The 15418-nt window shown below is 40.6% G+C and overlaps 1 protein-coding gene across 6 annotated transcripts in view; it reads left to right on the top strand.

Annotated features, from left to right (window-relative positions):
* nsd2 (nuclear receptor binding SET domain protein 2) overlaps window positions 1-14717 on the top strand; it is a 53929-nt gene extending 39212 nt beyond the window's left edge. For all 6 annotated transcript variants that reach the window (XM_042343152.1, XM_007900386.2, XM_007900388.2 and 3 more), the window contains 5 exons: window positions 423-539; window positions 3862-4003; window positions 8010-8116; window positions 10132-10333; window positions 14132-14717. In XM_042343152.1, the coding sequence (XP_042199086.1) occupies window positions 423-539; window positions 3862-4003; window positions 8010-8116; window positions 10132-10333; window positions 14132-14373 (810 nt within the window). In that variant the 3' untranslated portion in view covers window positions 14374-14717. The remainder of the gene's footprint in view (window positions 1-422; window positions 540-3861; window positions 4004-8009; window positions 8117-10131; window positions 10334-14131) is intronic.
* Window positions 14718-15418: the final 701 nt, after the last annotated feature.

The following is a 15418-nucleotide window of genomic DNA, read 5'->3' as shown; positions in this document are numbered from 1 at the left end:
TGATGGCACACAGAGGCCATTCAATCCATCATTTCTGTGCCAGTTCACTCCAAAACAATCCTTTAATTCTTGTTTACATGGCCTTGCCCCAAACCCCTAGAGCTGATTCTTTTAAGGTATTCTTAAAAGCTAATATGATTCTGCCTCAATCACCGCTTCTGGTAGGCATTCCATATTATAACTTCTGTGTTAAAAATTCTCGAAACCTCCTCTACTTGCATGTTTACTAATTATCATAAATTGATGCCCTCGAATTACTGCCATTAGGTGGGGAATGACTTGTAGCATATCTGGAAGGGCAGCTATTTGGGATTGGAAGTATGCTATTCTAATGAACAATCTNAAAAAAAAGGTTTTGAAATGTGAAAATGGCTTTTTCTTGCTTGAAAATGTTCCATCAGTGCATGTTTTGATTCCTCCAGGGAGTATTTGTAAATGAGTACATTGGAGAAGTGATTGACGAGGATGAGTGCCGAGCAAGAATTCGATTTGCCCAGGAACATGATATCGCCAATTTCTACATGCTCACTCTTGATAAGGTATTGGAGAGAAAAAATTCAATCTTACATTAAGTTAACTTCCATCAAATTATTTGGATGGGGGAATTTAAGCAAGTGATTATTTTAAAGTGAGAGAATGGTTTGGATTTGTTGAATATTTTCTTTACAATCCATCACCTCCTCCATGCACATCCTCAAGCCCCCTCCTCACAGTCAGAGATCTTAGACTTCTTTACTTCAAAGATTGAAAACATCTGCTTGGCTGCATCGTCCTTTCCCCCCCCCCCCACCTCTCCCATGTCTCCTTCCACCCCACTCAGACCATCCACGCCCCCTTCTCCCTCTGCCACGGCTCCTGCCACTCCTCCCTCCTTACACTCCTTTGCCCTCATTTCTCCCTCCTCCCAATCAACCTCAATCACCCAGATGAAGTTCACAACCTGCTGCCTCGACCCTCTCCCCACCCAGCTGCTAGTCACTCAACTCCTTTTCTCCCCCTGCTGGCCGACACGGTCAACCAGCCACTCTCCTCAGACTCTGTTCCACTCCCCCTGAAAACCGCTGTTAACACACCCCTCCTCAAAAACCACCCTCGATCCCTCTAATCTCTCACACTACCATCCCATTTCCAACCTACCCTTTCTTGCTAAGGTCTTGGAACGCATTGTTGTAGGTCAACTTTGGTCACATCTCTCCCTCCACTCCCTCCTCGAGTCCCTGCAGTCTGGTTTCCACCCTGCCCACAGCACAGAGACAGCGCTTATCAAAGTCACAAACAACGTCCTCTCTTATCTGACCAGAGCTCTCTCTGGCTCCTCGTCCTCCTGGACTCTGCCACGTTCGACACAGTCAACCACGCCATTCTCCTCCACCGCCTCTCCTCCCTCATCCACCTCAGTGGGACCACACTTGCCTGGTTTGAGTCCTACTTAATCAACCGCCTCCATTTCATCTTGGCAAATGGTTTCTCCTCCTGCCCCCGCCCCATCACCTGTGGGGCACCCCAGTTCTGGACAGGCTCCACTGGCTCCCCATCATCAACTTCAAGATCCTCACACTCGTGTTCAAATCCCTTCTCTCTGACACGTCCCTACCTCTCCGACCTCCTCACTCTCCAATCCACCACCCGGCGCCTCCGCTCGACTCACAACAGCCTCCTGCTCAGCCCTCTCACCCTCTGCCCCACCATCGGAGGTTTAACTCTCAGCCACTACACCCCGAAACTCTGGAACATTCTCCCTGACTCCCTCCTCCTTGCCCCGTCTCTCCTCTTTTTCAAGTCCCGCCTAAAAACCTTCCTCTTCAACCGTGCGTACGCCCCCCCCCCCACTCCCCCCGGTTTGGAGTCAGGTTCCACCACTGTTAAGCACGCTGAGACACTACCCTCAGCAGAGGGCACTATATAAGTGCACGGTGTTGTTGTAATTGATTGTATTGGTGCTAAAGTCTTTGTTTACCTATCAGTAAGTAGAAACCCTTGTTAGTCGATTGGCGGATCACTTTTCCAGGAGTAATAATTCCTTTTTTTTAAAAAAAATTGGTCACTTCAATCCATGATTGTTTGTGGGACACTGCTGTGTGCAATTGGCTGCTGCATTTCACCCACAAATATATACAATCAATTTACTTTACATGTGAAGTGCTTTCAGTCGTCTCCAAGATGTGATTAGGCGCTATATCAAAAGCAAGGATTATTATTATAAAGTTTTGAAAGATCAATATTGGCCCAGATCTTATTCCAAGGTATCTAAAAGGTATCTAAAATTATTTTATACTGTACTTAAGTAAAAAATTTTGTTAGGTAATTGCTTTCCAGTAGCATAATGGGAGTACAATACAAAATTACATTTGTATAGCACCTTTCAGGTGCATTTGTATAGCACCTTCCATTGGTCACTTCAATCCATGACTGCTTGTGGGACACTGCTGGGCGCAATTGACTGCAGTGTTTTGCCCACCAAAAAAAAGTCAATTCACGTTACAGTATATTCTATAAAGCGCTTTGAGACGTCTTGAAGAGGTGATGAGGCGCTATATCAAATGCAAGGATGATTATTATTATTATCATTATACCCCATATACCTATGCACTAACAAAGTATAACCAAGTGCTTAGATGTTGCACAAATAGAGATATAAACAGGGCTTAAAAAATGACCACAAACATTAAAGGATGGAAATAATAGTAACTAAGGATTAATGGTTTCAATGCTAATTACAGAGAAACATCAGATATGGAGCTGAACCTCACTGAGGTGGAGACAATTATGGCTGAAAGCTAAAATAACTAAAAAATAAAGTTTTACCTAAAGAAACCTGTACCCCACCGTACCTGCTGCTGCCCAGTTCAGCATGTTGGTCTCTGTGTAGACTGTACATGTTTACATTAACTGCAAATTTGCATGGGTCTTAAAGCAGTCTAAAGCAATGGAGGTACCAAAACAAGGTAGATAACGCATTCTACGGATAATTGTTCATTTTAGATTTCCTTTTCTCATTCCTTCTCGTCGTCCTCACTGTAGCTTAATTAAAAATCTAATAAAAATACAATATTGAAATTAGTTAACCCTGAAATAGTTTAAGAACAAAATCTAGCCCAAAGTAGAAAGAAGCAACTTGTAATAGAGAAAGGGCATGTGTGTGGATTTTGGGTGACGGCAGGATTAGACTCAGCTACCATGCTACTAAGGTGTAAAATAGAGGGGTGACATTTAATTCCTAGCCGCCACTTGTGAGAGGTACCAGAGGATGATTGACGACTTTGAAAACGTAGCCAATAAAAGGGGAAAATGGGAGTCAAGCTGGAAAAGGGAGAAGAGAAAGTTGTCAAGTAGGATAAAAACAATTCAGAGTCCCTCTTGCCAACAACAACAAAAAGTTGCATTTATATAGCTTCTTTCACTGTGGTAGGACGTCCCAAGGCACTGTAAGTGATTATTATTAGTATTAGTGGAGCCCTGTAGCTCAGTGGTTAGAGCACTCGCTTTGCAAGCGAGAGACCTGAGTTCAATTCCAGGCAGAGGGCGAAACCTTGGGCAAGTTTCCTTACTCCACACAGAGCCTAATAATAATCCCTCCAAAACCCAAAACAATAATAAATTGGTCATTTTCAACCCACGACTGTTTGTGGGACATTGCTGTGCGCAATTGGCTGCCGCGTTCGCCCACAAATATACAGTCAATTCACTTTACAGTGTGTTCTGTGAAGCGCTTTGGGACGTCCTCCCGACGTGAAAAGCGCTATATCAAGTGCAAGGATTATTATTATTATAGGTACTTGTCCTATTGTATGGTAGTTCTGCAGACTTTATTTAAAGCCTTACTGTCCTACAATAATAGTTTAATGATTTGCTTTGTTTCAGGACCGAATAATTGATGCTGGTCCAAAAGGGAACTATTCTCGCTTTATGAACCATAGTTGTCAGCCCAACTGTGAAACACAGAAATGGACTGTGAATGGAGAGACTCGGGTTGGACTATTTTCTGTCTGTGACATTCCAGCAGGTAGGTTACACCATTGATGTTCTCATAAATAATAATTCAGATCTTTCAAATATTGTAGAGCAATTTGTGAGATTCACAAAACGTTTTGTAAGGAGTGAATCTTGCACTACTTGGATGAGCTTCAAGATGACCTATAGGAACTCTGCTGAGGCACCATTCTCCTGAGACGAACCTTCTTTAACTACAATCCAACTTTACAGAAGTGTATGAGTATTCCGCGTGGATTTCCGTAGTCAGTCTAAAATGTATCTGGGTACTCTCAGGGTTCACAAAAGGGAATCTGTTTTTGAAGCCTGCAATTAGACCCTCATAATCCATTTTAACAAACAATTCACGTCTATATAATGCCTTTCACATCAAGAGGACATCTCAAAGCACTGCATTGGGACGTCCTCGTGACGTGAAAGGCGCTTTATAAATGGAATCTTGTTGTTGTTGTTGTTGTTGCATGCAAATGACTGGGAGCCTTTGGGTGGGGGTGGTGTGGAGAGTTGAGGGACCGATAGGTCACCAAAAGCACAGTCTAAAGAGATGGGTTAAGCTGGGTTTTGAAGGCAAGGCAGGTGGGATGCAGTTTCAGAGAGCAGCAGCAGAATGACTGAACGGTTATGTACCAATAGTAGGGTGGATTGCCTTGGGATGTTCTCCCAACATGATAGGCACTACATAAATGCAATTTATTGTTGTTTGAGTGGCCGTGGGAAGGCCAATGTTTGCTGAATGGAGGGAACGTCCAGGGTACTAGGATCACAGAAGGCTGTAAAGGTAGAGCGAAGCTAGTGGAATCTAGCGAGGATGGGGGTGATGGGTTTATGAAATCTGTTGAAGGAGAGGACATAAGCTGCAGAGTTCTAAATAGTCTGCACTTTGTGTAGGGAGGAGCTGGGGTAGTCTGGCAAGTAGGATATTATAGTCGACATGAGCTCATCCAATTTTATTACATAGTTTTACAAGTTGTAACTTAAATTTTGATTGCTTGGGTGGAGGCACACTACATTACTTTTGACTTATGATGCTTATCTTAATTCGAGAAAAAATGACTGCTAAGTAATAGAAATTCTATAGTAATTAACTTTCCCATCTCCTTCCAAGATGTAGGGATTATAAAATCAAATAGTTTGTTGTTGATCTTTTCACTTCACCTGCTTCAAAATACATTCCACGGGAAGATCAAAAGCAAGCTAGTGCAATTTACAGGCCCTTACCATCCATATAGAATCATAAAAATTAGTGCAGAATGATGCCATTCGGCCCATTGAGTCTGTACTAGTTCTCAGAGCAAGGGGACGAGAAAGTAAATATGTAGTATCTATTGTGTCTTTCCCAGTTGGAAGCAAATGATTGGGAAATGGGCTTAGCCTCAATTGGATCGGAATTTCCAGCTACAATGCCCTCAGTTACTAGTGTTTTAAGAGATTTGGCAAAGAGCCAGGAATTCATGAAGCAACTGCCTTACCTTTTTTGAAAAAAAATTCTATTGTAGGTAAAATTAGATGTCAGCCTGGGTCCATTGGTAGCACTCACACCTTTGAGTCAGAAAGTTGTGGTTGAAGCCCCATGTGTGGACTTTGAACTTTCACTCCAATGCAGTGCTGGGAGAGCTTTATTGTCGGAGGTGCTATCCTTCAGATGAAATCCTGAACTTGAGCCTCGTCGGTCTGTTCAGGGGACGTTATTTAAAAAAGATAAAGGAATTTCTCCCTAATATCCTGGCCAATAATCCCCCAGATTTAAAAAAAATGGTCATTCATTTCATGACTGGAACATTGATTCAGCCTAAAAAGTACATTCACTAACATTCATTCTCATCTTGTAAAGTGCTTCAAGACACCCTTCCGACCTTAATGAGGTGCAATATCAAATGCAAGGATTATATTAGAAAATCATAATATTAGAGTCTTATCACCACTGTGTAATACTATGGAATACCATTGCTGTAAAGAAAGAACTAGTTTGACTGAAACATTTATAGGAGCTAAATAATTAAACCAAATTGAAGACTATTTAGTTAATGCACCCTCAACATCCCCACACCACATCTTTCAAACGAAAATCCAGCTTTGGCAGGAGCCATGTTTTCACCACCTGCTTGCATGGTGGTCAAATGGGGCACTGCTCACTGACTGAGTGCCAACAGTGTGATTTTCTTTTATTTTAAACTGATTGGACACAGATGACAAAGTAGTCAGTTCTGTTAATCATTAAAATGTGAGCAGGCCACCAGAGATTTTTAAACTTTAAAGGCTTAGATTTACACCAGCTGTGTTTTTAGTGCAGCCAATTGCTGAAAACTTCACTTGCCAGAATATCATGTTTCTCTCCAAAAATAATTAAACACAATCAGTGATTAGTGTATCACCGGTAACATCAGAGGCAAACTCAGATTGAAGATAGCTCATCTACTGCAGTCCGTATGATCAATGCAGTTTGCTGATTTTACACCTGAGGTGTGTAGTTGATTTACCACTGAATTTCAAAGGGGACTTGCCAACTTTTGCAAGCTATGTTTTTCCCCCCTCCCTACCCTTCCCTAGAAGAACATACTTTCTCACCTCCTAGTTGTCCTTGTTGGCTTATGGCTGAGTTGAATAACTTGCAGCTGGTGAGAATTCATCCGTTGTACAGTAACATCACTCAATTACATGTTTGAGCTCTCTTTTTCAGTTTTCTGACTACAGTACAATTTACTATTGTATTGTTCCTTTCATGTCAGGAATATTGTTATATAATAACAATCCTTGCATTTGATATAGCGCCTTATCACTTCGCAAAATATACTGTGGAGAAGATCTATTCCAGACAATGTACCAGTAAAAAAAAATCTTCATTTGATATAGAATCTTATCAGACCAAATCATCCCGAAACACTTCAGAGTATATTTCTGTAAAGTATTAGTGACTGTATTTGTAGCCAAACGCAGCAGGCGATTTAGACACAATAATGTCACATGGTGAATGATCAATTTTTTAATGTGGTGACTTGTTGGTCAGGTCACTAGGGAAAACTTACTTTTCTTATTATGGGATCTTTAATGCCAACCTGAACTGGCGTCTGGGACCTATATTTAATGTCCAACAATACAGTGCTGCATTCCAATGTCAGCCTAAACCAATAATTTATCTGGTGATCTTGGTATGCAGCCACCAACACATACTGCCGGCTGCGGTGCGACTTTTCATAATCCGCGTTACTCTTCTCTCCCTCTCTCCCCTTCTCAAACCAGTCTGAGAGACTGGAAGGGAGCTCACGCATGCCCAACCAGCCCCCACCCTTGCGGTGCTCCCTAGGAGCTGTAACCTGGCCAGCTCCTCCGAAGTAATGGGCTCCGCGCACGTTCGATCTGCAAGGTCTACCATGCACTGTGTTCCACAACTGTTCCTCCACATAGCCCTGGGGCTGCTGTGGCCCCACAAGAGATGCATGTGACCGCATTTGAGAAACACTGGCCTGGAGTATGAGCTGAACATCTCAACGTGGGCCTTAGAACTCACAACATTCTGACTCAAGAGGTGGAAATACTACCAATTGACTCCTAAATTTCTCAATGGATTCACTCCCACTTTAGGCTATTTTCTGAACAGTAAATCTGTAAAAACTCTGGCAGTGTTACACTGACAGTAAAGAAACATGCTCAGTAAGAATTTGGTATTTATTTCCTTCTAGCTTGAGGTTATCTGTGTAAAGCCAATTTGTGTCTTGTTTATTTGTTTTATTTCCATTGATTAGGATAAAGGAAACAGGAGTAGGTCTCGAGCCTGTTCCGCCATTTTATAAGATCATGGCTGATCTGTACCTCAAGTCCAGTTACCCGCCCTTGCCCCATATCCCTTAATACCCTGACCTAACAAATATCTATTTAGTTTTTAGATATACCTTAGATTTATTATATCAAGTGGACGGATTTTTGATAAAAGGTCTGTTCTTCCACCCAAGTCATTCTTCTCATATTGTAAAAGGTGTTTGTGGCAGTTATAATGCATATTTTTATTTATTTGTCATTCATAGGGATTGAGCTCACCTTTAATTACAACCTAGACTGTCTTGGCAACGAGAAGACTATCTGCAAATGTGGTGCACCCAATTGCAGTGGATTCCTCGGAGTTAGACCAAAGGTATGCTTAATTATTCTGTAAGGAAGGAAAGCATATAACTGTATGAACAATAAGGAAGTAATAGGGCAAAATTTGTCTTTTTTGATTGTTTGCATTAATCGAGGAACATTCGATATGTACCAGTAGGTGGAGCACCTACTCCAGGTAAGTGGAAAATATATGTCTGACCACGCTTTTGGTCACTGTTCCCCTCTTCAAATCCCACCCTCCGCTCTAGTGCCCAGACAGAATTTGTTGACATCCTTCTGACATGAAAGGCGTTATAATAAGTGTACATTGTATTTCCTTCTTCCAGTTTTTTTAAATCAGACTTTTAAAATGTGTTTTTTTAGTCATTTGGGTACCTTGTAACTTTTTTATTGCTTATCATGTTTTTCTGGTCCTAATTAGCCAAAGAGGAAACTTGTGCTCTCCTCGACCCAGGAATAATTTTTAAACCATCGTCACATTTAAATCTAGTTAGGTTTTGGGATCACTTAATTTGTTTTCAAAAGGATGAGAGCAAATGGTCTGAAAGACCTTCATCTGAATCTCTCTTGTGATCTTCTGATGGAGGATGTTGGGTTAATTCATTGAAAAGGACGATAACTAAAGGATGGCTTCTGTGAGGAAAATTTGGCATCTAATGTTTCAAAATCTGGAATTCTGTAGAACTGGTTAGAGCACTCGCCTCGCAAGTGAGAGGACCCTGGGCAGAGCAAAACCTTAGGCAAGTTTCCTTACTCCTCACGCTTATGTTTACCTTAGTAAGTAGGAACTTGGTTATTAGTCTTATTACAACCTGGATTGTCTTGGCAATGAGAAGACTATCTGCAGATGTGGTGCTGCAGATCCACCTTTCCACATCTGCAAATGTGGAAAGGTGGATCGCTTTCCAGGGTAATAATTCCTTCAATAAGTAACTAAACGTTAACGACTGCTGTGGGACTCTGCTGTGCACAATTGGCGGCAGCATTTCCCCCACAAAAATACAATCAATTCACTTCACAGTATATTCGGTGAAGCGCTTTGAAATATCTCAAAGACTTGATAAGGTGCTATATCAAATGCAAAGATTATTATTATAAAATTGAAGAACAGGATGGTTTGTATTCAAAATAATAAACTAGCGGAATTGCAGGATTTTTGTATTGAAAGGATGATGAGCATGTGAAACAGCCTACGTTGGTGCAACTAAAAATGTTCATAAAAAGAACTGGATAATCTCTTCAACTAAAATGATTTAGAGAAAGATTGAAGAAATCTTGAAGGAAATGGGATGGCTCGCTCCCTCACTCGGACTCTCGCTGGCTTATTTGGGCTTTTTTGCTGCCTCAGCAATTCCCCAGATAAAATTGGGCATTCACTTTATGGCTGTTTATGGGAACATTGCTGTGTGCGAACTATCCCATTCGCCTACAAAATCTACAGTAACTACATTTTACAGTGTAAAGGTGTCTTATAGCGTAGTGGTTAGAGCTCTCGCCTCACAAGCAAGAGGAACCGGGTTCAATTCCCGAGCGGGGCGAATCCTTAAACGAGTTTCCTTATTCCACACAGCTCTGTTTACCCAGCAGTAACTAGGAACCCAGTTGTAACTAGGAACTAGCGGATCACTTTCCCGGGGTAATAAACCTTTTCTCTCTTCCCACCCCACCCCAGCCCAAAATAAAATTGGTCATTCAAACCACGACTGTTTGTGGGACACTTCTTAATTGACCGCTGTGTTTTCATTCATAAAATACAGTCAATCTACTTTACAATATATTCTTTGAAGCGCTTTGAAACGTCTCAACGACGTAACAAGGGACTATATCAAATGCAAGGATTATTATTATTATGCCCTCTGAATTGCTTTGAGACATCCTTCTGCTGGGAAAGGCACTATTTCAAATGCAAGGATTCTTATTAGAAAACCAGGGCTAATGGATATTTCTTTCTTTAGTCAGTCAACTTTTAATCTAGTTTGAAACCAGTTTTATTACCCCAAATCTAGCTAACCAATCATGCATTTACTTTCGTTTTTAATTTTACAGACTGCAAGCAATGGTTCGGATGACAAAGGAAAAAGGGGAAAGAAGAAAATCCGAAAACGTAAAACTAAACATGAAGGAAGGAAAGAGCATGAAGATGAATGTTTTCGCTGCAGAGATGGAGGACAGCTTGTACTGTGTGACAGAAAAATCTGTTCGAAGGCTTATCACCTATCCTGTCTCAGTCTTACAAAACCTCCATTTGGTAACTGCAGTTCATAACCTGTGTAATCTCTTAAATGTTAATTGCGTAAATTCTTAAACTTTTAAATTCAACAGTCATCCATGAAATATTAACTCCATGTGGTACTTTTTTGGTGAAAAACTAAGTATATGATAGTATTCTCTTAGATTCAGTTAGACAGATGAGGAGAGAAGCTGAGTCTGATTGGGATGCTGATGAAGCCGTGGGTTCATAACCGCTCGATGCGGTGTCTCATTAATGTTGATTAACAGCATCCTACAATGATGATGAGTGTCTTTATATGCACTCCATCACTATTAATCAAACTGTCAAGAACCTAATAGTATTTTGGTTTATTGAGCTAATAATTGCAGAAAATTATTGACCTCCTAATTCAAAAATAGGAATGCCCTTGACTGGCAAAGAGTGCAGTAATTCTGCAATGCTCTTAAATCCCTCATTTGAATTATTTGCCAAATGGCTATCTAATTCCCCCTTGGGCTTTGGTAGTGCAATTTGCCACCACTGTCTCTCTGAGCAGACTTCCACTTTGTTTGAAGTAATTAAATTGGAATTAATTGTCTTCATCATGACTCTATTGAGATTCAGTGCCCATTTCTAGCTTCTTTTTATCGTGTTAAAAAAATATTGTTAGGTTACATGAAAGAAAAAGGTTTTAAGTGGTATGGAGATAAAGTGGGCAGTAGAATTGAATAAACAGCTTGCTCTGAGAGATGATGCAGACTCAATGGGCTGAATGATATCCTGCATTGTCAATTTCTATGATTCCATATAAACAATATATGGGGTGGGGGGGTTGTGTGCAATATGGATCATTTTCTTTATAGCCATCACAGCCTGTTTCAGGGGTCTCTTGGAGCTGAACTGGCTCCAAGGTGACATGCTTGGCTATGGAATGTCGGAATCTGTGGTGGTCTTGGTAGTCCAGTTCCTGAGCCAAGGGTCTACAGTATTCCAGAGCACTGCTGATGACAGCCCAGCTAGCCTGGCCGACGAGCAGGACCTGGAAGGGCAGACCAGTCACTGGGGGCAGGGAGTCATCCCACTCAGCTTCTGTTAACCCTGCAAGCCAAAGCTCTTAACGGGTAGGGTGGTCCTAACTGGACAAGCAGCGGGAAAACTTGCTAAACAGCAATATCTGGTGAGCTACGCGGTTTTAGCTGGTTGGAATCCAGCAGTTACCCCTGCACCTAATACTTTCCGGAATTATGTAAGAAGGATGGGTTCCTCCAGGGAGAGAGTGCACATTCCATTCCAACAATTGATCTCTGGGATTTCCAGGAATACTCTTAAGCGTGGTGATGGGTTTCGCATGTGTCAGACACTAGGCTGACCAAAAAAAAGTTATTTCTTCCATACTGATGTGCAATGGCACTATTGGAAAAAGACTTCCTCGGATTGCTTTGAGACGTCCTCCTGATGTGAAAGTTGCTCTATAATTGTAAATTCTACTTAGGCAATTTTCTATTCACTTTAGAAGTTCAACCCCTGCATTCTGCGTCTTCCAATTTTCTGGACCCATCTCCAGGGTAGCAATTTGTCGAAAGCTTTGGTGAAATCTAAATATATTTAAATTGAATCTTGAGACAATATAAAATGCATTGAACTACATTGTCACAGTGAAATGTCTCTCACAGCCATAGAGTGTCAGTGTTAACATTTCAGATTAGGCAAGGATACTAAATCATTTTAAAAAGTGTGATCTGACACTTAAAGAAAACAAAAAAAAGCTGATTTTATCCGCCCCCCCCACCCATTTCATTTTGCCGACCTGCTTCCTCCAAAACCCGGATATGTTACGTTTCTGGAGGGGAGACAAAAATATTGCTTATGTGGCCTGCGGATGTTTCTCAAAGATGACATCCAGCCCTCAGCAGCCAAAAGGTTGCACCACCTTGCAATAAAATATCAAATTGACCGTGATTAGCCTCAAAGTTCTTTGCTATATTTGATGCTCTACACATTGTGCTGTGAAGTCATAAGATTTAGACTTTAGACCAATTTTCTCATTTGGTGAATTTTTGATACCCAGAGAAGTTTCTAATCTGATCTCTCTGTGGTGAAAAGGTCCACTGGGGTTTCCACAGAATTATTAATAGCCTGGGAACAAGTTTTTTTCAGGGTAAAAAAGACTCCAAAACAATTTGGTTGGCTATGAATAATTCTCCATATATCTTTGTGTTGTCAGATTTTTAGTTGATGCAGTTCAGGAATTTACAAGAATGATACCGCAGAATAATAATCCCTCCAAAATAAAACAATAATAAGTTGGTCATTTTCAATCCACAACTGTTTGTGGGACACTGCTGTGCGCAATTGGCTGCCATGTTTCGCCCACAAATATACAGTCAATTCACCTTACAGTCTATTCTGTGAAGCGCTTTGAGACGTCGAGAAGACGTGAAAAGCGCTATATCAAATGCAAATATTATTATTATTATTACCAGGGCTGGCAGGTTACTGCTATCAGGATAGACTGGATTGGTTAGGTCTTTTTTCACTATAGAAGAGACGTTTAAGGGAGGACCCAATAGAAGTATTTATAAAATTATAAAAAGGTTTGATAAGGTTAACATAGATAGGCTGTTTCCACTGGTTGGTGGTCTGTAACCAGATACAAATATCTAAGGGACCTAAAAGAGAATTTAGGAGGAGCTACTTCACACAGAGGGTAATAAGATTGTGGAACTCGCAACCTGAGGTGGTGGTTGAATCAGATAGTGTAGATGTGTTCAAGAGGACCTTCACATGAGGGAGAGGGTAATATAAGAGCATAGGAGGAAAGAAGGAATGGGTGAAGACTCATGGAGTATAAACACTAGCACTGCCTGGTTGGGCCGAGTAGCTTGTTTCTGTGCTGTATATTCTTTGTAAGGAAGGTATTCTATTGAGATGTGTGAGTCATTATCTTGACATTGTAATGCTACACTACTGAGAACACTTTACGTTTCAGATATACCAAGTTCTAAAATAACTTGCTATGAAAGAATTGGATACATACTTATTGAACGTTAACTATTTTCTTCCAATTCAGTAGTAATCCTATTCACGCTTAATTAAGTTTGTCCATTCACGCAATTAAGTTTTATGAAGCAGCTAATCTCTCCCAAGTGCTGCACAACTGTCACATATCTTCAAAATAATCTCAACAACTGTAAGGTGAATAAAATGGAATACAGTTCATACTCAGAATGTTCTTGTCCCTTCCCTTGCCTCTTTCAAGGCCTGCCTCAACACCTTCCGCTTTGACTGTGCCTTCAGTCATCATCCTACCCCACCTCCTTTTCCCTCTTGATTCCAACCCCCAGCTGGTGTACAAGCCCTTGACTGTCCAATTCCTTGGGACATCCTCCCGATGTGAAAGGTGCTATAGAAATGCAATGTTTCAGTTGCCTTATTTTGTTGATTGTTTATTTTAGTAAATATGGTACAATAGATCTTGACATTGTGATGATGGTCATCAGTTTATTTAAATACACTCAGAATCCCTGAACTATAATAGATTTGCATGATCGGTCATGTTTCTCTCCTCAGTTTCCCATTTCCCATTGTGTTGAATTGTAAAATGCAACTGTTTCCATACTAGATCAGAATTCATGGTAATGGAGAGAGTAACTCAATTTTCATGGGAAGTGGGATTGTGGAATACCACAAATTATTGACCTTTGGTGCTCAATGAAAATCCAGGTGTAATTTTGACTGGAAACAAAAAATATTAATCACTTGATGAACTGTCCTGTTCTGCTGTTAGCAACCATGACTCAATTATGGACTAATCTTCTGTCATCCTTCTTTCAGGGAAGTGGGAGTGCCCCTGGCACCACTGTGATGTCTGCGGAAAGCTTTCTGTTGTTTTTTGCCAGTTCTGCCCCAACTCTTTCTGCAAGGACCATCAGAAAGAGACAGTCTTCAAGTCCAAACTAGATGGACGTCCTTGCTGCTCCGAACATGACCACTGCAACACAGCAGAACCTCTGGAACAATGCAAAAAAATGGAGACCGTCCTTTCTCTGAAGGACACAGTGAAATCAGAGTCTTAAGAACCGCAAAGCCAGCAATCGAACCAGTTACAATGCACAGTGAATTACTTGAACTGCAAACACTATTTGAAATTGTTTTGGTAAATACTCCAGACATACACTCCTCACAACTTACTATACAAGATACGTTTGCAGGAAAAGCATTCTTGATTCCTTGAGCCATCTCCGGCAGTCTTAACTGCGTCTGCACTGATAACTCAAGACTGTGGCTGCATAAGCTCACAGTCACCGGGACAGCAAAACTACACAGCATTACATTTACACTGGGAATGTTTGGTTAAACTATCCTATCAAAGCATTTTAAAAGGGTAGATTACAAAAACCAAAATGCAGATTGAGATTGAAACTAGAAATTAATAGCATTTATCAGTCATTAAAAGTGTTAGAAATATAATACTGAAAGAAATGACACTATTAGTTGTTCTTCATTGTGTTTGTATGCGTTAGTGTAGTTTGCATTAATAGAACCTTTTGTAACCCTGCTGGTTTTTATGGCAGTGCATAGATAATCATTCATGTTCAGCGTTTTAAAATGTCTCTTTTTCAGGGCTGTTTGAATTGTCCAAATGAGTCCAAACAGGGATTGAAATTGTATTGCTGTTACTCAGTCATTACAGCAATTTGGGTTTTTTACTGGAAAGTTCTGGTCAGACAAATTTTATTTAAACCATCTGTAATAACAGTAAATACAAGTTCTGTTTAGTCAGATATGTACCAAACTGTGAACCATGTTCACTTTAATTGAAAATGTTTTGGATTAGTGTTGATGTTTCCTCTAGAGGTTTTATTTGTATTTTTTGGATAACATGTTGCTTTTAACAATGTGCAAAAATCATACAAGAAGGAAACCAACGTTTTTTTTATTAACCTGTGAGATGAATTATGACATTGTGCTTTGTTCAAAGCAACGCTCACAGGGTTCAATCCCTAGCTTTAGTTTTTTGTATATATTGGTTTATTCTCGTCCTTCAGTAGCTCCAGTAAGGGTCGAAGAGTAGACCAGCCCATGACAGCTTTCAGATTTACACAAGTGATATTTTCATTT

This window comes from Callorhinchus milii, unplaced genomic scaffold (assembly GCF_018977255.1).
Source record: "Callorhinchus milii isolate IMCB2004 unplaced genomic scaffold, IMCB_Cmil_1.0 Scaffold1, whole genome shotgun sequence".
NCBI lineage: Eukaryota > Metazoa > Chordata > Chondrichthyes > Chimaeriformes > Callorhinchidae > Callorhinchus > Callorhinchus milii.
Note: the sequence above shows the minus strand (reverse complement) of the source record. Positions and strands in the feature narration are given on the sequence as shown.